This window comes from Pseudophryne corroboree, chromosome 4 (genome assembly GCF_028390025.1).
Source record: "Pseudophryne corroboree isolate aPseCor3 chromosome 4, aPseCor3.hap2, whole genome shotgun sequence".
Lineage (NCBI taxonomy): Eukaryota > Metazoa > Chordata > Amphibia > Anura > Myobatrachidae > Pseudophryne > Pseudophryne corroboree.
In genome coordinates, this window is record NC_086447.1 from 553,211,810 (window position 1) to 553,229,088 (window position 17,279).

The following is a 17,279-nucleotide window of genomic DNA, read 5'->3' on the forward strand; positions in this document are numbered from 1 at the left end:
AAGTCGACATGAGTTTTTTAACTTTTTTTTCTTTTAGGGAACTTTTCCATACTTTACGATCCACATGGACTACGATTGGAACGGTAAAGTGTGCCGAGCGAAGCGGTAGCGGAGCGAAGGCACCATGCCCGAAGCATGGCGAGCGAAGCGAGCCATGCAATTGGATGCGGTGCACTAATTGGGGTTCCCAGTCACTTTACGCAAAAAACGACACCAAAAAAGTTAAAAAAACTCATGTCGACCTTTTCATATGTCGACCTTTCATGTGTCGACCATTTTCATGTGTCGACCATGTGTCCATGTCGACCATGTCAATGTTGACCAATAGTGGTTGACCTAATGACTGTCGACCATAACATGGTCGACCATTCATACCGGAACCATGAATGGGTATTAAAGTCTATTATAAATAAATAGAAGTATTGCAGCTAGACAAAGGGCAAAACATATTCTATTATTTTTGAGCAATGCTCAATTGCTTATGATGCTAATAGAAGAGATTCCAGTATGGGGACATCATTCACATATACCCCGTGATTGGTCAGCAGTGATATGAATCCAAAATGTTTCCTGAACTTACAGGTATTGAGAGGGGGGATACCTGACAGACTGATATCTGAATAAGCCCAGACAAGGGTGAACGTGCGTAGTAATAGGTTCCCATTTGAGAACCCCATATTTGCATATGAGGACACAGATTCAACTCCTTCTTTCATTGAGGTGAGATTCAAGATTTTTTGTTTTTATCTGGTCCATGGTGATCTCCCTACAATGTGATATACACCAGGAATCATACTAGTTAATGAAATCAGACAGCAGAAGCAGCTTCCTGCATTTCCCTCTTTCTAATGCATCACCTCAGTTTTCTCATCAACTACTCACTGCCTCCTGGCACACCGTAAGACAGCAGAAATGGAGAATTCTGGTGCTGATACTTTTTATTTCCATTTATAGGAAACGACGCCTGCTTTGTACGTGAATGTATGAATTATGTTTAGTTTTTATTGACACACATCTGATGTGATAAATTATGGATGCACTTTAGGAAGTTTGATATGATTATTTGACACCTGGATAGGGGGCTAATCTATGTGTAGACGCTTTGGTGTAGACTTTCTCTGATTTTTGTAACTTCCACTGTGAATTACTGATAAACTGGATTGGAGATTACATTGTGTAATAATTTGTGGATACATTTACTACTTTATTATCTAGAAAGACCCAAGAAGCTTGTTCATTGGGCACTATCTGATACCTTTATCTCATGTGGAATGATAACCTGAATTTAAGCTTTGAATACAACCCATTTTTTAGCCTCGAGTCTTGTCACTGGAGAATTGCTCAAAAATAAAATATCTACGTACTTCACCCACAACTTTACTTTGCTGTAATTCACTAGCTGCAATACTTTATTGTTTATTTGTTATGGACTTCAAGATGCATTTATAGCTCTTAAGGCCCATACACATTAGACGATGTCGCTCTGTGAGCAACATCGTCTAACGTCTACCCCTCCCGGGCCGGCCGGTCGGCGGCCGCCTGTACGCACTGAGCAATATGACCGCTCATATCGCTCAGTGACGTCACGCCCCCGCCAGCCCTGCATGAAGGTCGTGGACGACAGTCCACATCCTTCATGCATGCCCTACCGACAGCGACGATCGTTGCCGACCCGCGGGGCCGCGCATCGATCGTCGCTGGCGGCATACACACTTAACGATATAATGAGCGGCGTCGCTCAAGGAGGGGGAAAATGAGCGAAGTCGCTCATTTTATCGTTAAGTGTGTACGGACCTTTAGGTAGCAGGGGACGTCTGTTCTCCCTGAAGTTACATGTTTGAAATGAACAAACTTCATTTTTAAATAAATACCTAATGAAAGTTATATTTTAATACCATTATTAACATGTTTGCTCCACAAAACCATTTATTTCTTTTTTTTTTCCTGCAAGAGAAACATCAGATAATAATATTTTTACATTGTTGGTTCTGGACTTTTGCTTCATCTACAGTTATTATAAGTCCTGTAATAGAAAAAAAGAAAAAAAAAAGAAAAAGAAAAAAAAAAGCCCCCCACTCTCGCATTATGTGCCAATAACCCAGATCCCAGCCCCTGGGCAGGACACTGCAACCAAAGTATGTGCAGTCACTGCAATCAGCATCTAAACAGAATAAAAGGATGTGCGGCATAATAATGGGAAACACTAACACAAAATAACAATATGTATTAGAAAATCTAAACATAGAAACATAGAATTTAATGGCTGATAAGAACCACTTGGCCCATCGAGTCTGCTGCGCACCCCCCCCCCCCCCTCTTTTATCCTATACTGTAGGTAATCTCAGCCCTTTTTGATCCTTAGTTCTTTGTAAGGATATTCATAGGCCTATCCCAAGCATGTTTAAATTGCTTTAATGTCTTCGCCTCTACCACCTCTGATGGGAGGCTATTCCACTTGTCCACTACCCTTTCTGTAAAGTCATTTTTCCTCAAATTTCCCATGAACCTACCTCCGTCCAGTTTCAGTGCATGTCCTCATGTTCTCATACTTCCCTTTCTTTGAAGAATGTCTTCCTCATGTACCTTGATAAAACCCTTGGTATATTTGAAAGTTTCTATCATGTCTCCCATTTTCCCTTCTCTGCCCCACACTACACATGTAAAGATCTTTTAGCCTTTACAGGTAAATTTTGTCATGTAGGCCATGTACCATTTTAGCTGCTCTTCTACTGTATTTATATCCTTGTAGAGATATGGTCTCCAGAACTGGACACAGTTTTCCAGATGAGGCCGTACCAATGACCTATACAGTGGCAGAATTACTGCTTTTTCCTGCTGCTGACTCCTCTCCCAAGGCAGCCAAGCATCTGACATGTCTTCCTCATTGCTTTGTTACATTGCTTCCCTGCCTTTAAGTCACCTGAAATAGTGACTCCTAAACCCCTTTCCTTTATTTATATAAATACTGAAGTGCACTTTTTTATCGCAAACACAATCAAAATCATTCTCACTTTGGCTTTTTCTTCATCACTTCTCCTGTGTTCTTGTGTAGCACACTGACCAACTTTCTGATGGTGGCTGGTTCGCTCACAGTTTGGTAGTGTATAATTACCTACAATTGAATAATAGAATTAAAACACATTAGAAGACAACTTCTGTAATATATTTACTGTAAAGAACAAAGATAAGATAATGAAAGAAAGCAAAGCTGTGCATTATGACTGTGAAGGTGGAAAGCTAAATGTATTGCATATACAGTATATCAGTTGAAGAGGATGTTATACAGTTTGTCTTGCCTTTCCAAGAGTAAGTCATCAAATGCTGACATAGTTCGGACAAAGCTTATCCCACATACTTATACCCCTTTTCCACTAGCTAAAAAAACACGGGTCAATGCACGGGGGCACGTATTTACCCGTGTTTTTTGCTAGTGGAAAAGGGTCCCTCTGCAAAAATCCAGATCAAGTGACCCGGGAATCCTACCCGTGTAGCTACCTGGGTAGGACACGGGAATGATCCGGGTAGGGTTGTAAACGGAAGCAGCTCCTGTTTACACTGTATGGAAGGGCGGCGCTGGGAGATCATGTGATCTCCCAGCGCCACCCCAGTCGCGTCACCAGAGCGTCATCATCCTGGCAATATGCCGGGTTGGGTGAGTGCAGTGGGAAAGGGGGCTCTGATGCGGGTCGCAGCCGAGTAGCTCCTGTGTCAGGCTCCCGGCTGTGACCCGTATCAGCAGTGGAAAAGGGGTATACAGTAAGTCACTAACATATAAACAGTACTGTCAGCAATAATGCTGTAGTCTGTTGCTTACAGTGACAAATCTAATTTGTATTTTCTTTGCCCTCTGAATATATAAAGCACCCCTTCTCTCTGAGAAATATCCTTACAACCCCCAGACACTCAATGCTAAGAAAATAATAAACTTATCCTTAACACATACAGTGGGGGGGCAGGTATAGTTAACGAACACCAGCATAGTGGCCATTACCGAGAATACTGATTGCATCTGCTGCAACTATTTATGAATCATCAACTGGAATAGTGGAACAAACAATGTAGACAGTACTGGATTGAGGTGGTTTTGGCTCAATTATTTTGCTAAAAAATAAGTTTAAACTTTTAAAATACTATGGGGTCATTAATTTACCTGGCATGAGTAAGGGCAGCTATATGCTGCATTTATGGCACCTCAGCACTAGCAGATTTTTGTTTGTTTTTTTTCAGCCCCATAAGTCCGTAGTAAGCTCGACTCGCGAAGTGTCAGTGTTTCCACACTGGTACAATGGCAGCTAGCCGCCTTTACGGCTAACTGAATTGACACTTATGTATAAAGGAAATCCATAAGGACCTATGCAGCTTATAACACTGTATGAAGACCCAAGGCAGTTTAAAACCGCCAAATAATCTTAATAATACATACGGGTTATGCAATTAGCCGCAGTAATTTACCACAAGCTAATTTATCCCCCAGGAGAATTCAATTAGTACCTGAAGGCAGCACTTAGTGGGGCTTTTTTTCAGTTCAGACCCGATAAGAAAACCCAGCTAAATAGCCTGTTTTCGGGCGCTGCGACCGTGCTAACACAAAGGTCCAGGAATTTATCCTAGATTCTATGTGTCAACACCCAAAAACACATGAATTTAACGGGCAAAAAAACGGGCTCTAACTGAATAGCCCCAGGCATTAAAGACCAAGGCTACCACCCTTTTTCACCCCTGTTAAATTAACAGGGGTAATTGAATTCCATATTCTTTATTTCATTCTTCCCTTTTCTCTACATATTTAGTTTATTAATGAAAATTGAAACACATTAACAAAAGGAAACTAGGTACACACATCTGCATAAATTTAGTACAGATTGAGTCTCCCATATTTGAAATATTTTGGACCAGAAGTATTTTGGATATCAGATTTTTATGTATTTTGGAATACTTTCATAGCATGAGAAATCTTGGGGACGGGACCCAAGTCTCAACACAGAATGCATTTATGTTTCATATACACATAGCCTGAAGGTAGTTGTATACAATATTTTTAAGAATTTTGTGCATTAAACAACGTTTGTGTACACTGATCCATGAAAAAGCAAATATGTCATTATCTCAGTTTCGCTCAAAAAAATTCCCCATTTCGGAACAGTTCGTATTTTGGAAATTTGGTTATAGGAGACTCAACCTATAATGAAACCCCTGTGATAGCGTCAAACCTGAAGGAGGAAGCTTAATGGTCTGGAGCTCTTTTGCAGTTTCCCATGGTGGCAACTTGCACCCTGAACTAAAAGTGTTTAGCAGTGCCATACAGTAGCCTAGCATCTACACTTAGTTGGGCAAGGGTTCATCCCACAGCAAGATAATGATACTCAACATTTCCCCAGCTTACAGTATTTCATAATTTATAAAAAGAACATGATGGTTGACTTCAAATCTCCAGACTTAAACCCCATCAAGCTGATTAGGGATGAACTGGATATAAGGGATGAAAGAAAAGAAACCTACAAGTACAACACATCTGTGGGAAGACGTTCCCATGTACTATTCGATTTTCTTAGTAGAAAGAATGCTATAAGTGTATTTTGCAATTATGGGGTATATTCAGTTGAAGTAGAAAACTGCCGTCTGTTGAAAAGACGGCAGTTTTCGACTTTTTAAAGTCGAATCCTGATTCGACCTATTCAATATATCCCTAAATTTCGATGAATTCGACTTGTCGAAAAGCACGTGGATCAGCGGTATAGCTGCCGATCCACGTGCTTGTGGCGAAAACGGGGCCAAAACTGGCAGGTTTTGGCCCCCTTTTCGACCATCTCAGTCCGACGTCAAAAGATGTCGGACTGAGATGCGGGACCTCAGTGGAGGACAGGAGGGAGAGCCGTGGGAAGAGCCGCCGGGTGGATGCTGCCGGGAGCGGTGGCTGTGATGCAGGGACAGGAGCGGGGTGGCGGGCAGCAGAGCACTACCTCTGATGGGTGTCCTCGGCCGCCGCTGACAGGTCCCTCGGCAGCCTGACGCTGACAGCGTCCCGCCGCCTGACAGGTTACCTCTCCCCGGGCGCCTGTGACAGGGAGAGGCAGAGAGCTGGGGAGGGGGGGGGGGGGGGGGGGGGAAGAGAGACGGGGGAGAGTATCGCTACCCCCCCGCATCTCAATTCAACTTTTCTGAAAAAACTGATTTTCTAGCAGCCTGTGTGTTCACCTATTATTATGATCAAGTATAGATGTGTCCTCATACACTATGACTTCAGTCACGTCAAACAGCCTCTCTTGCATGCCGGGTCCTGGGCGACTCTCCGCGCATCTTTTTCACACAAAAAACACAACTGGAGGCAACAAAGCGACATTGCTAGAATGTACTGATCAAGTTGATATGCGGCACTTATACAGTACATATGTGTGCGAATGAGTCAGAATATGTTTATGAAGTGCTACTATGCAGCAGCCACAACCTTTTCTCACGCCAAGTGCCGTTGTGCTTCATCTGCTACTGTGTACGTGTTTGAAACGAATTCCTGTGTGGTTAAAGTAGCGGCCCAGCGTCTCAAGTACACTTTGAGCTGTATTTTGCTGATACAAATAAAAAGCAAAATGTAAAGAAAAATACAATACGCTGTACCTCTCGCAGCAGCGCACTCATGCCAGGCATCTTGTGACATATGGTGTATTGAGGCTAGGTGTTTGAGGACACATCTATATGTTCATTATTTGTCATTATGGTTAAGTATGGTCTGCTATTCACTACCCATGTTATGTAAAATCTAAATGTGCAAGAAAATCATCAGATGTCTAATCCATCCCCTCATCCCAACAACATGACACACAAAGATATGCAAACTTACAGGGAAACCTTGTGTTATAGGAACGTCAAAGTTAAAGATGAGAACTCTGGCTCGGAACCGGGTGCAGGCTTTAATAGGGTCACTGGGACTACAGAACACATAGCCCACACTGCAGAGAAAACAGCACAGTGGAAAGCATGTCAGAGCTTTTATACCATGATCATAGATTCTGTGACTATCTGAACAGTTTATTAGCAGCAGTCAGAGAAAACTTACACTACTGATGAAACGCATGTATGACCCTCCTAAGCATGACTTCAGGTCATGTTAATATCTACTTATTGGCAGTTGCCAAAAAAAAGAAAGATTGCTTTTTTGGAGCACTCTTATATTTGTATATGTGATGATTAAATCGATATGATTGTTAATTTTAAAACGTAACTTTTAACATTCTTACTTAAGATAATAGGGGTAAGTAATTGTGATTTGTGTGACTTTGTAAATAATTAAATGTATGTCACCCCCTCCTTATTCTAAATATTTATTAAAGGACAATATTAGTCTCCATTGTGATTTTTTCGTATGAATGAAATTTTTACTTAAATCCAATGTATGGATAATCAATGCTTAAGTCATACAGCTTAGATCAAAGTATCATAAGTAGTTAATTTAGGGTATAATTATTTGCCTATTATTTTAGCAGTGATATGTTATGGCTGTTACCGTATACAAAACATTTCTATATAAGATTATAGGTTAGGAATCGTTTTCAACCTTATTGATAATTATTTCATAAAACCTTCACAAGTTAACACCTGTAAGTATATCCTCAATGTAAGAAGAATATTACATAGCTGTCATAGACACACTACTATATACAATTTCACAATATAGAATCATCAGCCAGTCATCAATAAAAACCCTGAGTCAACAACCCAGGCAGTGGTTCTTTGCTATGCACAACAAGGAGTGTATCACTTTCTTATAGCAGATGGTCTTTAGAATTCTAAATCAGTAATGGCATGGTACATTATTACTTTCGCTGGATACCTCATAATAACAGACACAGTTTATGCATTCCAGTTACACAGATAGAGAAAGTATAACCTCCTAATTATGCTGCACTTTTTAATTCAATCAGTAAATGCAGCTATGCATTCCGGCTGCATAAGAGGAGAAAAAAGAGGATTTTGGTACTTACCGATAAATCCATTTCTCTGAATCCTCTAGGGGACACTGGAGCATTCCTTAGACATTAGGGGTGTGAAGCTTGCAACCGGAGGTGTGGCACAATCTAAAATTAGCATTGTCTGCACAGTCGGTTCCTCCCCCTTCACAGCCCTCCTCCCTCAGTTTGGAAAATTTGACTAAGAGAATAGGACATGACACTTGAGCACATGGCGAGGAACCGAACCGTACAACATATCAAACAGCACCCAAGAACTCTTAACTGAAAAACTAACGCTGTTTGTACAAACTTTGTAAAATCCATATTAGGCACAGAGCCACAATGTGATTTGATCCTATGACCTTGTTTGTCAAAGTCCAGGGACTAACTACACGAGCCACAAGAGTCCGTTGAACAGGAAGTGTGAACCCAGCAGGCTGACAGCACCAAGGCGGGCGTCCAGTGTCCCCTAGAGGATTCAGAGAAATGGATTTATCGGTAAGTACCAAAATCCTCTTTTCTCTTTCATCCACTAGGGGACACTGGAGCATTCCTTAGACATTAGGGGACGTCCCAAAGTTTTCTCCCAGGGAGGGAGTGCTGTCGGTTGGCTGCAAAATTAAACGTCCGAACTTAGAGTCCCCGGACGCAAAACCATCAACCTGTGAAATCTTGCGAACATGTGGGCTGAGGACCACAATGCCGCCCTGCAAAGTTGAGTAGTGGAAACCCCTCTGGCCGCCGCCTATGAGTCGCCCACTGGTCGTGGTAGGAGCACCTGTCTGAAACGGAACCTGTTTGCCACAGGAAATGTAAGTTTGCCGAATGGCAAGTCTAGACCAAGACTGCTGAGATGCTGGCCAACGCTTCTGAGGCTCATCACAAAGAACCAAGACATGGTCCAACTTTCTGAAGGACGATGTAACCTGTAGGCAAACCCGGTAAACTCGGACAACAGCCCAGGACACGTCTCTATCTGTGAGACCCGGAAAATATGATACTACAATTGGTTGGGTTACTCGAAGTTCCGAAACAACCATAGGAAGGAAAGCTGCTTTGTACTGAGTACTGTCCTAAAGCTCCCAACCCAGAAACCCGCCTGGCCGGAGCCAAGGCCAGCAGTAACGTGACCGTCAAAGATAGATATTTCAGGTCTGTTTAAACACCAAATTAAAGTGCCAATACGCAGTAGGATGACGAAGAAGGGGGTTGGATCCCCCGAACCCTTTGTAAAAGGTTTGAACCTCTGGCAAGGATGTTAACCGCTGTCGAAATAGGACGGATGGAACCGAAACTTGACCGCTCAGAGAACCCAGCCTCAGTCCTACTGCCTGACTTGCCGAAAGGAAAAGTAGAAGTCTGGAGAAGTGGAAGTACGCCGAATTCCACCCACCTTATGACACTAGCCCTAGTACCTCTACTAAGCCTTGTAGTAATGTATGGCTGTGACCGGCCTCCTAGCGGCAATCATCGTAAGAATAGTCGATCCAGGTATCCCTCCGTTTCATAGGATCCGGGTTTCAATAACTGCGCCGTTAAAAGCAGCCCGTTTCTGGATGTTGGAACGGTCCCTGAGATAGCAGGGCCCCTCTCTGAGGTGACCTTCAAGGATCTTCCGTTAGTAACCCACGCAGCGGGCCAATCTGGTGCGAATAGAATCACTGACACTCGCTCTCGTTTTAACCCTTTTCAGAACCCTGAGACTGAGTTGTAAAGGTGGAAAAATTTAAACCTTCCTATACACCAAGAAAGTGTTAATGTGTCCACTCCTTTAGCTGCTGGATCTCTTGTCCTGGATACATTCTTTGTGGCTTCCTTTAACGCCATTCCGTTCCCTTTTCCTCCTTGACGGTTTACGTATGCCGTCATCGTGACGTTTTTCGACTGCATCCTTATGTGTTGACCCATGACTTGGCCCTTTGGCCAAAAAAGAGGTATTCTCCAGGATCGTCCAACTGTTCTGGAACTAATGCTATTCTAAGACGGCACCCCAACCTTTGAGGCTGGCGTCTGTTGGCAAGAACCACCAATTCCAACTGCCGAATCTCTAGCCTGCTGCGAGATTCCTGTGCAATGACAAATAATGTAAGGAAGCGCGTATGCGTAGTGAAAGTCGGAGTCTTCGACATAGAAGCCAGTGTTACCTTGCTCCCTGAGCAATGAGGTTCATCTATAATGGACGGGAATGAAGCCTGCCACCAACTTCCCAAAAATTTCCACACAGAGGTGTAGAAAATCGTCTGTGACCTCAGTACCTGAGCCACTAATCTCTGTAGGTCCTGGACCTTGTTCTTTGGTAGGAATCCTCTCCGTGGTACCCTGTCCAAGAGGAGACAGAGGAATTGAATCCACTGAGTTGGCCAGAGGTTGGATCTCTGGAAATTCACAATCTCCCCATGTTGAACGAGAAATGGATGGGATGTCTGAACATCCCTGATCAACTGGTCTCGAGAGGATGCATTGATTAGCAGGTCGCCTAGATAAGGACCAATCGTGACTTCAACAGTCCCGAGTCTGCAACCATGAATGCCATGATGGAAAGTGTCTTGGGGCCAGTGATAGACTGAACGGCAAGGCCCTGAATTGGTAGCGATCCATCAGCAGTGCATACCTTAAAGTAAGCCTGGTGAGGGGCCTAGATTGGGATATGCAGATCTGCATGTTCTAAACCAGCAATGATCGACTGGATTGATTCCAGCTTGAATTTGTAGACACTTCGAGGCCGGTTTAAAACGTTTAAATTGAGTATCGGGCGGACTGTCCTGTCTGACTTGGTATGACAAAAGGATTGGAGTAGAGAGCCATTTCTCACCGAGAGGCGGCAACCGGAAGAATGACCTCTGAACATAGCAATCTTTCCATTGCCGGCAGTTGCTCTTATTCTTCCTGAGGGCACCGAGGCAACTCCAGACTTTCGCCCACCAAGGGGAATCCCAGGTGAGCCGTGAGACCGTCCTGCCACGGTCTTGTCAGCAGATTCATCCCGCTTTCTGGCTGCCTGTGAGCGGCCTCTACCTCTGCCCCCACGTACTTGTGTACCAAAAACTCTTCCTCTGGCTCGCAAGGACTGAGCTCTAAAGGAATTACACGCTGGTCCCGAATAACCTCTCCTAACCTGTGTAATGGTTCTTGTATAAGGAGTAGACAGACAAGTGGACGCTGTAGCTTGCGAAATCCACTTGTCCAACACTGGACCGAAAAACATCTCATCCTCAAAGGGGGGTATTCTACCGCACCTTGGTGTCAGAGTTTCCACGCCATTCTCTGTCCGTCTAGCCGATCTGGCTGATGTAGAGATGCGCGATGCTATCCTGTGAATATCCCTAGAGGCTTGACACAAGTGTGAAGCTGAATTTCGAATGTGTTACGCCAGTTGGGTAACTTCTTCCAAGCCATTTTCCCCCTAAATAGCCTGTACTATGCGTCCAGACCATACTCCCATGGCCTTGTCAACCCACGCCAGACGACTGTAGGTCTCTGTGCTGCATCTGCCACAAAATTTTGACGTTAAAGCTGCGACAACCTCTTAAGGTCGTTATATGAGGTAACGGTAAGATTGTCTTCTTCGGCAACCTTCCTAGGAAAACACCCACAAGCGGCGGAAACTCCCACTTATGCATTATACTCTTAGGAAGGGGATAAGTTACTGGAAACCCCTTTTGGAAATTGAAAACGTTCGTCAGGTTGGTTTCAAAACCTCCTCCATTTGAGACTGGAGGGTTTTAGGAATTGGAAAACACTGCTGAACGCGCTTTTGGAATTCGAACAATTCGAATCTACGGGCTCCTGTACTTATTGTACCTTGAAGTCTAGGATCACAGATTGTTGTGATTGCTGTGTCCTCTTGTGGAAAATCGGCGTCTAGGTAAGACTCAATCAACTCACCCATTGTATGAATGAAAAGACCCGCTTCCTTCTTGTTTCCGGTACGAGAGGAAGAGGCCCTTCTAACCGCCTTTCACATTGTTACCGCTTGTGCGAGAGGCGTTAACCTGATGAGAAATTCATCCATCGTCTTTGAGAATCCCGCAGCACTGATTGTTGCGTGCAGGATTTCGGTATCCCATTGGAGATTCTATCTGCAAGGTAATCCTTGTCCTAGCCGGAGCACTGCTCCCGGGTGGAGCGTCCCTGTCTAAGCAGGAATCGCACACCCCAGGACTGCCTTCCTCGGGCTCGAACCCGTGTGCTCTACTTGATACATTATGTACAAACATAACCGGTCTCTGTCCCGTTGGAGGTCTTTGCAGGAAACCTGTCATGGAAACCCCCTACCAGGATATTTTGTGGCGCTTTCACCCTTTAACTAGGAAGAGAAAGGCTGTGAGAGATGACTGAAGCAAAGTTATCGGATCCGGCTGGAATTACTGTTCCCTTATTTATATAGAAACTAGAACAGGACAAAAATATATTTATATAAATAAATAAAAAATAAATAAAGTGAAACATCAGCCGACATGCGACCTCCACACCTCAAACTGTAACTCAGCTGCGATGGTAGGGTTTGTATCCGCTTGCTTCCTTGTATTTTCGTTAGGATCTTTATAATAGAAGTCCGTTGAAAATATAAATAGTATGGTAAAATTACATGTTCAGGAGATCTCACATTTCTGAGTATATGTTGGCACCAGTAGAGGGAGCTAGTGCTACACATGCAACATCCCTCATGATAGCTATACGAGTGGGAGGGCTTACCCCTTCCCTGTAGCTGGCGCCAGATACGGATAATTAAAATGGCCGACATTTAAATTTTCTGACACTTCATTATGTACTGGCCACTAGTTCCAGGGATATGATTTAAACATATGGGGAGGCGCGCCGATGTACTGAGTGCCCTCCATTTTTCTTTTATCTCAAGGTCATCTAGGTTTATACAGTTCACGCGGGCTGAATGATCTCTTCAGCCGTTCTGAAAACTGCAGCGTCTATGGTGCGCGCTACGGGACCGTTCATACCAAATCCCGTAGCGGCGCTGGATCCTGTCTCTCTACGCGGCTCTCTGCACTCTACGGGACCGCTTCTCCCTAAGACCCATAGCGGCGCAGGGTCCTTGTCTCCTCTATGCGGCTCTCTGCACGCTACGGGACCGCTCACCAAGTCCCGTAGCGGCGCTTCTGTCTCCTCCTGGTGACGCACGCTACGGGACCGTTTCACTCAGTCCCGCAGCGGCGCCACTGTCTGCCCTTGTGATGGACGCTACGGGACCGTTTCACTGAGTCCCGCAGCGGCGCCACTGTCTGCCCTGGTGATGGATGCTACGGGACCATTTCACAGAGTCCCGCAGCGGTGCCACTGTCTGCCCTGGTGATGGACGCTACGAGACTGTTCTCACTCAGTCCCACAGCGGCGCCTCCTTTGCCTTGCCGCTGAAAGATCCAGCACTGTGACCGCTGCCCAGTGGGGAGCTAATTACCAAAAGTTAATTTAAATTAGTTCACTAGGGTCTCAATCCAGTGACCCACCATACGGAAGTCTGAAACCCTACCAAATGAGCTCTAATAGCTATTACCTGCGGGGCCATTTTAAAAACAATCTGTACTTACAGTTGGCGCCTGTATAGAGATGCAGACCCCTTTAGCCGGAATCATTGTCTCCACTCCTGAACTTTGTCCCCGTTTTATTAGGGGGACGCAGTCTGTTCATCTGGTAAAGCCTGCACCCCCTTTCATTGAGGTGGGATCGGGCATTTACCATCTTTTCTTTTAAAAACCTGCACCCTTCCTTTAGTTAGGAGGGATTGGGTCAGTATAAAAAAGAAAAAAAATAATAATAAATAAATCTTCATGGAGCAGGAGCTCCCTTCTTGTACTTGCACCTCCTAGGCACAATTTTCCAAACTGAGGGAGGAGGGCTGTGAAGGGGGAGGAACCGGCTGTGCAGACAATGCTAATTTTAGATTGTGCCACACCTCCGGTTGCAAGCTTCACACCCCTAATGTCTAAGGAATGCTCCAGTGTCCCCTAGTGGATGAAAGAGAAAGCATGTCCTCCATATTCAGCACATCACACTTCAAGTCATCTCTGGATGGTAATGCCTTCCTATTGACCTGAGCTGTATGAATAATCTGCTATAACGCGAGGAAAATGCATGCATGCAAATTTCTGGGGATGTTTGTGCATTCTGAACCTTCTCTGCAAATGAACTATGCTATTTAATTGAGCAATACTTGAGACTGGAGCACAAATTTCCAATATTCACAACTGCGTTTTAGTTTTCAAACTTTAGCTTAGTATGTGTTATGTGTTCAGAGATGAACACACTGTCTAGACTAGACTAACTCAATAAAGGCTACACAAATATCTATTTTTGCTTGGCCAATGCTGTTATTCCATATAGTCAAAGGCATGTACTATTAGAAAATAATGGAGGAACATAGGGCGGATTATATACGATATCCCGGGCATACAGGATGCCGGCTGTCACTATATACTGAGAGCAGCATCCCATCAGCAAGTCCCCTCGTGGGCTCGGAGGCTCGCTTTGCTCATCACAGGATCTATTCCCACTGGGTTGGTGGCGTGGACCCACCAGTGGAGTGGGAATACCCAGCATGTGTGGGGATTCCAGACGTCGGTATTTCGGCATCAGTCTCATTAACGCCGGGATCCCAACAGCCGGTATATTGACTGGAACCCCATAGAACAGCACAGACAGTGAGACAAGAAATTAGCGGAGGATCAGAGAACATCACGAGAGTGAGTTAATATCAACATATCTTAGAGTGCATTACAAAGAAAGCAAACATTATTTGATGGCAAAGTACAATAGCTGTAAATGTACAATAATGGGAGATTCACTTAACTAGTGTTGTTGGATCCGCAGACAATGTATTACAACAAAGGCTCAGGTGAACCTGTTAGTAGGAAATCCAGGCACACTGTGGGCAGCAAGTCCATGGCCAAGACAGTATTTTCAGGGAAGTTTGTTTTACTTATGGCATCACTACTATACAATGCTATCAAACCAGTGTTTCAAAAGAGAATACAAAATATATGACATAGTAATCTTTTCTACTGTATGGATGTACAGAGCTATGTGCAATACAGCATCACTGGAATATCAAGTGCTAGTTTGTGCAAAGATCTAAAGGAAGCCCTAAAAAAGGGCTAAAGTACCAGATGCAGTTTCCATCACTACAAACCATATCTGCATCAAACTCCAAACACACACCTGCCCACTAGTCTTACTGTAGTTGCACTGTAGCTTCCAAAATACAGGGGTTGCTAAACCTCAGAAATTAGGAAAAACATTTCTGTGTCAGGCTTACATTGGCTGCATATAGCAAAACATTCCCAGGACAATCCTTTTAGACCTACGTCTCATAAATAGGCAGATTGGGTGCTGGGCAAAGAGGTGTGTCAAGAGTATAGGGTTAAAAAAGTAGTGCACTGCAGGGTACAAACTTAAGTTTGGCTATACTTCTCTTAACATGTGCAGCTGCCTGCACTGTGAGCCAAGATGTAGTTTTAAGAATCTATTTGCATGTCATTTATTATTTATTTATATAAAACCTACATATGATGCAGTGCATTACAGAGAATATTTCATTATTTATATAAGTCTTTGTCCCTGTTTAGATTATGATCCATATACCCTATGAAATATGTATGCACACACTGTGGTTACAAATTGGGGGAAAGGCTAATTACGCTGCCTGTGGGTCACTGGAATGTAGGAGAAAGTCAGAACAAAACACAGGAAGAACATACTAACTCCACACAGGGCTCAATCTCCAGAATTCTGGCACTGTAATCCACTAAACTACAGTGCTACCCACAGGTCTCCTACAATTCTTTAAGTCATGATTACAGACTTTGGGGTCCATCTACTAAGCCTTGGATGGAGATAAAGTCGCTGGAGATAAAGTACCAGCCAATAGGCTCCTAACTGCCAGGCCACAGACTGTGGTTGAAATATGACAGTTAGGAGCTGATTGGCTGGTACTTTATCTCCATCCAAGGCTTAGTAAATAGACCCCTTTGTTTTGTAAGATAATAATAATAGTATACAGTATGTATCGTGCTGGGGACTACATGTGGCGCCTTATAATTAAAATGTACTAATAATGATATTATTCCATAGAAATGAGCAAATTAATACTTTGCATTAAGGCTTTTCCTGTGGTTTTTGGGCAGGTTTCTGATCTTTTCATCTCGCCCCAACCAATAATTGTGTATGTCAGACTAAAAGCACATTTCTCTTTGGATACTTTCCATGGCAGTGCCAGGAATGAGAAATTAAACTATAAGATTATGCACAAAGTTATAATGGTGTTTTGTAAAATAACCAAGTTTTCTTTTTTTATTCCCATATTAAATCATGCTATGTCACTTTCTCACAATGATGTCTGGTAAATAAAAGAAACCTACTTCTTGGCCGCAAAGCTTTTCCAAAATCCCTGTACAATTCACTCATAACCGCTATGCAAAAGTATAACCCACTAAGTGAATGAAAAGGTGTGAGAGGAGTCCCACAGCCAGGTGCACAATTCTGCATAATGTGCTCTGTGGTGACAGCTGATGCCTTATAGCTGGTAGCACGCACTATGAGCAGCTACAAACTGCACAGTAATACTTTGTGTCTTCCTGTTTACTGAAGGACGCTTTCAGACCCAGTTTCATTAATAAATGACAAATTTCAAGCAACAGTCAAATCTGAAAAACCACTTGATTGCCAGAGACAACACCCTTTTCATAATGTCCTGAAACTGCTGCTGAGTCAGACTCCAATGATACACTTACTTGATTTTGATGATATCCATGCCGGTCAGAGTGAGACTAGCGTGATCACCTGCAGCGGCCCAATCAACTGCTTCATCATGTAATGTGATTCCTGGAAATGAGTAAGATCACAACCTTATTGCTGAATGTTCGCAGCCTCTTTTCTGGGCCAAACGTGCTACCGGTGCCATGAGTCACCGTGTTTCAGTTATGGCGATAAGTGTTTATTTGCAAAAACAAAAAGAAATACTATGGCAGTAAATGTCACCAAAAGATATATGCAGCTTTTAACTACTTCCAAGAGTAAAATACTCCTTAAGACCCTAAAAGGTAAAAAGTCACTGCAGCATTGTATATGGTCTGCCGCTGCATTCATTTGTTAGCGCAGAAAGTACAGACACAAGTGACTGCCTGTTGTAAGATGCTTACTTACATTTGCTCTTGTGCATACAGTCTGGACTTTGGAATGATGTTTATATTCTTTCCACCATGCAAATTTAAAGTTGCACCCACAAAAGGTCCAAAAGAGGTAAAACTCAGAATGACCCGGGGTGCTCAACAGGCGGCCCGCCAGCTGTTGTGGAACTACACTTCCCTGCAAGTCCTACCAATGTTT

General features: G+C 43.6%; 1 protein-coding gene across 1 annotated transcript in view; it reads right to left on the bottom strand.

Annotated features, from left to right (window-relative positions):
• HBS1L (HBS1 like translational GTPase) overlaps positions 1–17,279 on the bottom strand; it is a 292,045-nt gene that overhangs the window by 10,909 nt on the left and 263,857 nt on the right. Inside the window, exons 14-16 of the mRNA XM_063917372.1 lie at positions 16,685–16,775; positions 6,836–6,944; positions 3,012–3,112 (exon numbers count right to left, since the gene is read on the bottom strand). Of these exons, the coding sequence (XP_063773442.1) occupies positions 3,012–3,112; positions 6,836–6,944; positions 16,685–16,775 (301 nt within the window). The remainder of the gene's footprint in view (positions 1–3,011; positions 3,113–6,835; positions 6,945–16,684; positions 16,776–17,279) is intronic.